This window comes from Belonocnema kinseyi, chromosome 8 (assembly GCF_010883055.1).
Source record: "Belonocnema kinseyi isolate 2016_QV_RU_SX_M_011 chromosome 8, B_treatae_v1, whole genome shotgun sequence".
Taxonomy (NCBI): Eukaryota; Metazoa; Arthropoda; class Insecta; order Hymenoptera; family Cynipidae; genus Belonocnema; species Belonocnema kinseyi.
In genome coordinates this window covers 60999128-61009626 of record NC_046664.1, presented here as the reverse complement: position 1 = coordinate 61009626, position 10499 = coordinate 60999128, and the positions used below count along the sequence as shown (strand labels likewise).

Here is a 10499-nt window from a genome sequence, read left to right as displayed (position 1 = left end):
TGTCATTTTAATCAAATTTGAAGCAAATTTTCACTTTTCGCGATTTTCTGCCTTTTCATCGCCGTATGGTGGGTTGAAATTTTTGTAAAAAAAAAATCAAAAATTGGTTTTCGATGTATTTTTTCCCGTAGAATTCGATTCTGAAGTCAAAAAATAAAATTTTTCTTTATTTTATTTTTTTATTTTAAAAAAACCATGAAAAAACGTAAAAAATGAGGTTTTTCGAGCAAAACCCCATAAAAAAGTAGCTGGACCCTACTTTTTTTATTGCAAATTCGGATTCAGCGTCGAAAAATACATAAGAATATATAGGTCTGGTCAATTCCACAGACACTTTTGTTTTTTTTGTGGGCCTGTGTTATTATTCAAATTCTTGGACTTAAGAGACAATTCATTGCTCAACAATTTCTAAACAAGTCCTTGGCATTTTTGAAATCTTTGTGAATTCGTTGAAATCTTTTGATGCATTTAAAATCTTTGTGAAGTCTCGAAATTTCTGTGAAATCTTTTGCAGTTTTTGTAAAATCTTTGAATTTTTTGTGAAATGTTTTGAAATCTTTGAAATATTTATGAAATTTTTCTTTAATCTTTGTCGGTGAAAGCTTTTATATTCGTATGAAATTGTTAAAATCATTTAAAATCTTCTCAATATTCTTGAAACTTTTTGAAATTGTTTAAAACCTTTGAAATGTTCCGAAATCTTTGATAACTTTAAAAAAATTTTAATTCTTGAAATGTTTTAAACTTTTGTGAATTAGTTAGAAACTTTCTAAAAATATGTGAACTCGTTTATAATCCTACAAATGTTTTGTATTTTTGGGTACTATATTCTTTTTTGAAATATTTGGAATTCTTGATATCTTATAAAATCCTTATGGATTCTTTAAAATATTTGTTAAATCTTTTGTATGCATTTGAAATCATTAAAATATTAGAAATCTTTATGAAATCTTTTGAAATCTTAAAAATAAATTAAAATCATTTCAAATTTTTGAAATCTTATAAATTTCGTTTACTATGCCCTTATGAAAATCTTTAAACGTATGTGGAATCTCCTAAACATATTTGAAATTGTTTAAAACCTTTAGAATGAAATCTTTATGAAATTTTTATGAAATGTTTGAAATATCTGAAATTTTTTAAGAATTTTGGTATAAACTAGATTTAAAAAGATTACAAAATAATTCTAAAGATTTCAGGATATTTCAAATCTTTTATAATATTTAAAAGGATTTTGAACATGTCAAAAAGGGTTGACGGATTTCAAAGACTTAAAAAGGATTCAAGGATTTGAAAAATGCGCATAGACGAGATTTCCAAGATTTCAAATATTCCACAAAGATTTTGAAACTTTCAAAAGATTTCAAGGATTTTAAATATTTTAAAAGCGGTTGAATATACCAGATATCAAAGATTTCAAAACATTTCAAAGATTTAAAATGATTTCAATTTTTTTTAGAAGATTTCAAAATATTTCACTAAGATTTCAAATATTGTAATGCTCTTAATTTAATACAAAAGATTTCAAAAGATTACAAGAATTTCAAAGATTTCAAAACACTTCACAAAGATTTTAAATATTTTAATTATTTTAAATGAATAAAAAATATTTCAAAACATCTCACAAAAATTTTAAGGGTTACAAAGATTTTACCAACATTTTGAAAGATCTCAAAAGATTTCATAAATATTTCGAAAATTTCACAAATATTTCAAGGATTTCAAAGATTTTACCAAAATTTTAAGATCTCAAAACATTTCATGGATTTTAAAGAGTTTCAAAATGTTTTAGAAGATTTCAAAATGCTTCACAAAGATTTAAAGGATTTCAAAGTTTTTTCCAATATTTTGAAAGATTTCACAAAGATTTCAAATATTTTAATGATTTTAAATGAATACAAAAGATTTCACAAATATGTAAAAGGTTTCATAAAAATTTCATAAAGATTTCAAATTCAAAGATTTTCAAAATGTAGTCCACCAGATGTCAAAGATTTCAAAACATTTCTAAGATTTTAAATGATTTCAACATTTTTTAGAAGATTTTACAAAGATTTTAAATATTCTAATGATTTAAAATGAAGACAAAAGATTTCACAAATATGAAAAAGATTTCATAAAAATTTCATAAACGATTTCCAGTTTCTTTAGAAGATTTCAAAAGATTGAACAAATATTTAGAAAATTTTACAAATATTTTGAACATTTCACAATATTTTAAAACGTTTTACAAAGATTTCAAGGATTTCGAAGATTTTACCAAAATTTTAAGATTTCAAAACATTTTATAGATTTTAAAGAATTTCTACACATTTTAGAAGGTTTCAAAATACTTCACAATGATTTAAAGATTTCAAAAGATTTCACAACGATTTTAAATATGGTAATGATTTCAAATGAATACAAAAGATTTCACAAATATGTAAAGGATTTCATAAAAATTCCATAAACGATTTCAGGTTTCTTTAGAAGATTTCAAAAGATTTAACAAATATTTCTTACATTTCACAAATATTTCAAAACGCTGTACAAAGATTTCAAAGATTTTACCAAAATTTTAATATTTCAAAACATTTCATAGATTTTAAAGAATTTCAAAATGTTTTAGAACATTTCAAAATACTTCACACAGATTTAAAGTATTTCAAAAATGTTGCCAACATTTTGAAAGATTTCATAAAAATGTTAAATATTGTAATGATTTCAAATGAATACAAAAGATTTCGCAAATATGTAAAAGATTCCATATAAATTTCATAAAGATTTCAAATTCACAGATTTAAAAAAAGGCACAGTCCATCATATTTCAAAGATTTTAAAAAAATTTAAACGATTTCGGGTTTCTTTAGAAGATTTCAAAAGATTTCATCAATATTTAAAAGATTTTACAAATATTTCGAACATTTTTCAAATATTTCCAAGCATTTTACAAAGATTTCGAATATTTCGCAAAGATTTTGAAACTTTCAAAAGATTTCAAGGGTTTTAAATATTTTAAACGCGGTACATTACACCAGATGTCGAAAATTTCAAGACATTTCAAATATTTTAAATGATTTCAAAGTTTGTTAGAAGATTTCAAAATATTTCACAAATATTTGAAATGTTTTAATGATTTTAAATGAATACAAAGATTTCAGAAAAATCTCACAAATATTTCAAAGAATCCATAAGGATTTCAAAATATTTCAAGAATTCTAAATATTTCACATAGTTTTAAAATATTATAATGATTTCTAATGAATACACATGGTTTCACAAATATTTAAAAGATTTCATAAAAATTTCATAAAGATTTCAGATTCAAAGATTTCAAAAGGGATACACCCTTTTGAAATCTTTATAAATTTTTTATGAAATGTTTGAAATATTTATGAAATCTTTTGAAATCTTGTAGAATTTTGATAAAATCTTTGAAATCTTTATGAAATCTTGGAAGTATTTATATTTGTTTGAAATTATTGAAATCTCAAATTTATTGAAACATTTTGAAATTGTTTAAAATCTTTGAATTCTGATGTAATATATCCTGATTGAAATGTTTGAAATTCTTGAAATCTTCAAAAATCCTTACGAGTTCTTTGAAATATTTTGAAATTTTCTCAAATATTTCGAAATCGTTTACCATTTTAAAAATATTTAAAAGCCTTCAAATCTTCTGAAAGTTTAAAAATCTTTGTGAAATATTCGAAACCTTTCTGTCAAATCTTTAGAAATCTTGTCTACAAGCATTTTTCGAAGGCTTGAATCCTTTTTCAAGTCTTTGAAATCCGTGAACTCTTTTTTTAATTTTCAAACTCCTTTTCAATATTATAAAAACTTTTGAAATATTTAAAAATATTTTTAAGTCTTTAGAATTAGTCTTTAACCTTTTAAAACAGGGTGTATACTTGAAAACGAACCAACCCCTCGAAAACTGCTTTAAAAGCAACAAAAAAACATTCAAATTGTCTGTCTAGAATTCTCATTTTTCATTAATATTCCTTATTTTTTTTCTTAAACAGGAACATCTCCAATGCCAAATCCGGAAGATTCTGCATCAAACTGTGATTCCTCCCAAGAAAATCATCCCCGCAATTCCCAAAAACGCACTTACGCAGAAATGACCGGAGAAGCAAGTACACACAAAGCAATTTTGTCCCCAATTCAGGAAAATTCCGAGTCCTCTTCAAAGCGTGCTCACACCGAAACTCGAGGAGCACGAAGATTATTCAGTCCTGAAAATAATAGAGCAGCGAGATCGCGAGAAATCGATATCGAGGAAGCTGGTCCAAGTACTTCCCGACAATCGGAAAGTCCTGACTCGCATTTTTCGCCGACCTCAAATCTCCCGAATTTCGTCATCGACGGAACAGCGCCCCACCTGAACGAGTCGTCGCCGCGAAAGTCGAAAGAAAATGTCGACTGGCTGACGAAAATCCGCAAAGAGAAGATGTGTCAAAAGAAGAGTGAACAGAAGACGAAAGGCTCGGCGGAAAAAGTGGTGAATAGTCCTAAAACGCCTCAAGTGACACCAGCCCGGCGATCCAGTCGATCGAAATCTACCGAAGCTCGTAGTAAAACGCCCAAAAGTCCAGCTGGTCCTTTACTCAATTTTTTCAAAAGCACTAATGCACACAAAGACTGTGAAAAAGAGACGCCGCAGAAGAGCAAGGATTCGCCAAGGACAAGTCCGTCAAAGCAATGACGGAAATTGTTGCACAACAAACACAATATCAGTATTTTTTAATCTAAGGACGGGCTCGATGTTGAATCTCGTTTCTGCCGCATTTATCTGTGTACAAAATCTCCAAGACTTTTATGCTACATTTTATTATGTTTAAATCTTTAAACTTTTTTCAGGGTGTCCGCAAAACAGATGAGAATTTTGCAAGAAATTTCTTTGTTAAAAGAAGAAAAAAAGAAGAAGAAAAAAAAGAAACAGTCGAGATTTCCAAAAAATTCTTGCTGTTAATTTGTTCTTTCTTCTGAGTTGTATATTATTATTAATTATTATGAAGAAAATTTCATAAATTTCTTCCTTGTGTTTCACGTACTATTTAAAAGAAGAAACAGAAGCGGGTAAAAAAACTTAGATTTGTAGAAAAGGAAAGAATTGTGTATATTTTTTGGACATCCTGCGTCTCCTGTGTAATTTTTGTGGTCGTAGAAATCTGAAAGATGCATGTCATGACGTAAGAATATTTAATTGTCGGATTTAACTGTTTTCTTTTTTTTTCTTCTGCTGCTGCTGCCGATTTAAAACTGTGCCATTTAGGACTTAAATACTCAAATCGGTGGAAAAAATCGTCGCGTTAAGGAATTAGGTTGATAGGAAATTATGTTAGAACTAAGTTCTGAAAGTTGAAAAAGAGAATAGCCAGTTGTATGTACAAAAACTGAACGCATTAGAGTAGATTTTTGTTCCATTTTGGTAACTGAGAAGTAAGAACGACTTGAACGCTTCCAAGTGACAGTAAATTATATTTTAATATTTTATATGAAAATCTTTATAACGAAAATAAAGTTATATATCTCGTTGAAATTTTAAAGGACTGTTTTTCATTCTTTTTACAACTTTTACACCGCCATTGAACATATTGTTTAATTGTTAATTCAATTAAAACTGAAAAACATTTAATTACAGCTGAAAAACAGACGAGCGCTATGCGCACGATTTTATTTTTTTTTTTTGCCTCATGCAATTTTTAAATAACATTTTCCGACGAAAAATTATTATTCGACTATTGTAATTATTCTTTAAAGTGTAATGCTTTTTTATGAACAATACCCTTTTTAAACGAAATCTAATTTTTTATTTAAAAATGCTAATTTCCGGCGATAATCACTAACATAATATTAAAATAGTTCAAAGATTCTAAATATTATTGACATTATGATTTTTGTTTTGAAAAAAAATGATTTCCTGTGAAAAACTTCAACACAACCAGAAACTGCTGAAAAATTGATGAAAAAATATTTTTGTTTTGTAATGTCAATTTTCGCGTAAAACGCTAAAATAACCTAGGATTGTTAAAATAAGAGTATGTTAAGAGTAACATAATCCAAAGTTGTTAAAATATTCTAAATCTTGTTCAAATTGTAATGATTTTTTTGTATGAAACCGCCAATTTTTGGTTAATACCAGGGGGGTGCTTCCACTGTACTGCCCAATACAAAAAATGTGTCACGAGAGTTGAAAACGGCCATGCGGCGGCGCTAGTAGTAACTTTGTTCTACAGAACCATACAGTACCATACGAAAATTGCATAAAAATTACAAAATAAATATGAAAAAAACTTTAAACTCATTTTTTCTTCATAGTGTAGAGTCAAGTAGTAAATGAGACTTATTTACTTACGTATTATTTTGTTTAATATAGGGAAAAGCAGCGAAATTGACATCATTCAAATTTTAAAAAATTACATAGATATTCATAATTTATAAAGAATAATAAAAAAATAAATAACGAATACACAAATGAATGAAAAAAATACCGAACATATATATCATTATCGAATTATAAAATGTTCAAAATTTCAAATAACGGCAAGATTTTGAATTAACAAAAAATAAAATCCCAAATTTCAAAATATCCAAAACTAAAATTCACCGACTTCAAGACTTCTTAGTGCCGCATTGTGCCTTTGAATGTAGGTCGTTCCCGCGTGTGTTGGACAACTAGATAGTATGTCAGCTAAATGCTCGGGGTGTGCATGGCACGCCCTGTAGCTATCATCGGGAATGTCTTGGCTCAAAATGTGGCGACGGTATGTTAAGGTGGAATTGACACCGTCTTGGCGTGCAAAAATGAAACCCTCCGTACCAGACTTCAATCCGGGTGATTTAAGGAAAGCAAACGTTAGCTCACATTTCTGTGGAAGATACCGTGCATCCTCTTATCAAGGAGCTCTTCACGAAAGTTTTTCTCTTGTGCTTTCTTAATCTGGGCTTTCAAGAGTGAGTACTCGAGATAGATAAGATTTGATGCATTTTGCTCACCCCCAATGCTGAAGTCAAGTCCGAGTGTTTCAGCAGCCTCCTCCGCTGCTTTGTACAGGAACGCTCCTTTGCCCACTTCTTCGTGATTCCTGACCATTTTAAGAAGAAGATCTCTTCCATTTGCAACTCTATGTACTGTAACCAGAATAATCCTGTTGTAAAGACATTCAAGACTCAATATTCCGCGACCCCCTTGACGGCGTGAGATGTACAGTCGCGGAACGGAAGACTTAAGATGCATGCTTTCGTTCATGTGCATAAACTTTCTTGTCCCGATATCAAGGGATCTGAGCTCGTTCTTCGTCCATGGAACTACTCCAAATGAATAGAGTAGTACGGGTACGGCAAGCATGTTCGTTGCAGATACTTTGTTCCTCTCCGACGGGTCGGAAGACCAAATCTGTCGGATGAGATGTTTCTGTCTGCTTCGGAGAGTATCCTTTATAGATGTCACATCCTGAATGCGGCTCTGTGGCACGCCCAGGTATGTATAAGTCTCTCCAGCGCAAAGGTGTCGTATAGCGCTTCTATCAACGAGCTCAGGGTCTTCAGGGATGCCATTCAGTTTTCCTAGCTTCCAATAAACCTTGGCTCATTTGTCTAACCCAAATTCCATTCCAATTTCCTTAGTATATCGTTCGACAATCCCTAGAGCTAGATGTAGTTGCTCTTCGTTTTTAGCATAGATCTTAAGATCGTCCAGGTAAAATACATGAGTGACCTTGTACTTTCGATCTGCAGGTTTGCCGCACAAGTACCCGTCGGAATGGCGAAGTGCTAGCGATAGTGGGAATAATTTAAGGCAAAAGAGGAGTGGGCTCATGGTGTCGCCCTGAAAGAAAGCTCTCTGAAAGGTGACCTTGTTAGTGGTCACACGATTTTTTCCAGATGAGATAGTAAATCTGGTTTTCCAAAGCGGCATCAATCTCTCTATGCACCTAACTATTTGCGGACGAACCTTTAAGATTTCCAAAAGACAGATGATAAATATATGGGAGGTCGAATCGAAAGCTTTCCGATAATCAATCCAAGCCATCGATAGATCACGCTGGTAGAATGCTGCATCTTTGCAGACACATCTATCGATGAGCAGTTTCTCCCGACATCCGGCTACGCCTTTCTTTGAGCCTCGTTGTTCATACATTTCTTGCCACACATGTTCAATTGCCCGAACAATCCTATCATTTAGGATAGCTGTGAATATCTTATAAAGTGTGTTCAGAGAAGTTATTGGCCTGCAATTCTTCGGGTCAGCTAAGTTTCCTATTTTCGGCAGGAGTATTTTGCGCCTTTCAAACAACCACTCCGGAATCGGCTCTTCCGACTTCAAATATGAGGTGAAAATACGGGCCAAATGCTGATGCATTGAAGAAAACTTCTTCCACCAGAAGGTTTTGATGCAATCTGGTCCCGGGGCGGAATAGTTCTTCATCCCTCTTAATACTTTTTTCACCTCCTCGGTAGTGATGGGTGGGCATTCTTTATTAGGTGTTATGAGGGCAACACATAACTCCTTGAAGCTATTTATATTTTCTGAGTCTTCGTCCAGTCTATGCTGCACTTCGTAGACTTCTCTCCAAAATACTTCGAACTCCTCTGGTTTGGTTGGGTGTTCGACAGTAACTGGAGGGTCTTGGATGAGTCGGGATGGGTCAGAGAGAAACTGTTGATTTTCTCTGACTCACCTCTCCCTCCGCTCTAGACTTCTCTTAGCGTCAGATAGTATCCGTATTCTCTCAACAGTATGCTGCCTGATGGTCAGCAGCTTTGACTTGTTAAGTGTGTGATAACGGGTCCGGAGTTCGCGCGAGAACTTTCGAACCTTGGCGGTAAAATTCCTGCCAGATGTGATGTAGTCAATCACACACTGAATGCGGGACGCGTACTTTCTTGTCCAGCCTATCTTTATGACAAGTTGATGCATTCGTCTTTTGGTCTTATGATCAACCGTTGGTTTTGTTTTAGGGTTCGCATCGGCCAAAGCTCTCGCTGCATTATACACACAATAATTGATAGCCCAGAGGTCGGATTCTCCGGAAAAATGTCCACGAAGCTAGTCATCCGTTTCAGCCAGATTTTTAGGCTTGAGAGAAACCTTGGTGTTGATGTTTCTCGGGGTCGTAAAGCATCTCTCTTCCTCTATTGGATGCCTGCCCGTGGTTGGTCTTAGTGTCGCCTCTCTTTAAGTAACCATATTCAGCAGAAACCCTTGGTACAGGGACCCTCTATCCGCAACCCGAAGACGCGATCGGTGGTTTTGTCATAGGCCCTTCGGTTTGATTCTAGAGGAATCAAAACCGAACAGAAGTGCTAGCAGAGCTATATATATATATACGACCCGGAGAAACATCAACACCAAGGTTTCTCTCAAGCCTAAAGATCTGGCTGAAATGGATGACGAGCTTCGTGGACATTTTTCCGGTGAATCCGACCTCTGGGCTATCAATTATTGTGTGTATAATGCAGCGAGAGCTTTGGCCGATGCGAATCGTAAAACAAAACCAACGGTTGATCATAAGACCAAAAGACGAATGCATCAACTTGCCATGAAGATAGGCTGGGCAAGACTGTACGCGTCCCGCATTCAATGTGTGATTGACTACATCACATCTGGCAGGAATTTTACCGCCAAGGTTCGAAAGTTCTCGCGCGAACTCCGGACCCGTTATCACACACTTAACAAGTCAAAGCTGCTGACCATCAGGCAGCATATTGTTGAGAGAATACGGATACTATCTGACGCTAAGAGAAGTCTAGAGCGGAGGGAGAGGTGGGTCAGAGAAAATCAACAGTTTCTCTCTGACCCATCTCGACTCTTCCAAGACCCTCCAGTTACTGTCGAACACCCACCCAAACCAGAGGAGGTCGAAGTATTTTGGAGAGAAGTCAACGAATTTCAGCATAGACTCGACGAAGACTGAGAAAATATAAATAGCTTCAAGAAGTTATGTGTTGCCCTCATAACACCTGATAAAGAATGCCCACCCATCACTACCGAGGAGGTGGAAAAAGTATTAAGAGGGATGAAGAACTATTCCGAACCGGGACCAGATTGTATCAAAACCTTCTGGTGGAAGAAGTTTTCTTCAACCCATCAGCATTTGGCCCGTATTTTCACCTCATATTTGAAGTCGGAAGATAATTTCCGATAATTATCGGAAAGCTTTCGATTCTACATCCCATAGACTTATCATCTGTCTTTTGGAAATCTTAAAGGTTCATCCGCAAATAGTTGGGTGCATAGAGAGATTGATGCCGCATTGGAAAACCAGATTTACTATCTCATCTGGCAAAAATCGTGTGACAACTAACAAGGTCACGTTTCAGATAGGTGTCTTTCAGGGCGACACCATGAGCCCACTTCTTTTTTGCCTTACATTATTGCCACTATCTCTAGCACTGCGCCATTCCGACGGGTACTTGTGCGGCAAACCTGCAGATCGAAAGTACAAGGTCACTCATGCATTTGACATGGACGATCTTAAGATCTATGCTAAAAACAGAGAGCAACTGCATCT

General features: G+C 33.6%; 1 protein-coding gene across 1 annotated transcript in view; it reads left to right on the top strand.

The window, feature by feature from the left end:
- LOC117178773 (protein lethal(2)denticleless) overlaps positions 1-5526 on the top strand; it is a 34673-nt gene extending 29147 nt beyond the window's left edge. The window contains exon 8 of the mRNA XM_033370236.1: positions 4005-5526. Coding sequence (XP_033226127.1) covers positions 4005-4687 — 683 coding nt within the window. The 3' untranslated portion in view covers positions 4688-5526. The remainder of the gene's footprint in view (positions 1-4004) is intronic.
- Positions 5527-10499: the final 4973 nt, after the last annotated feature.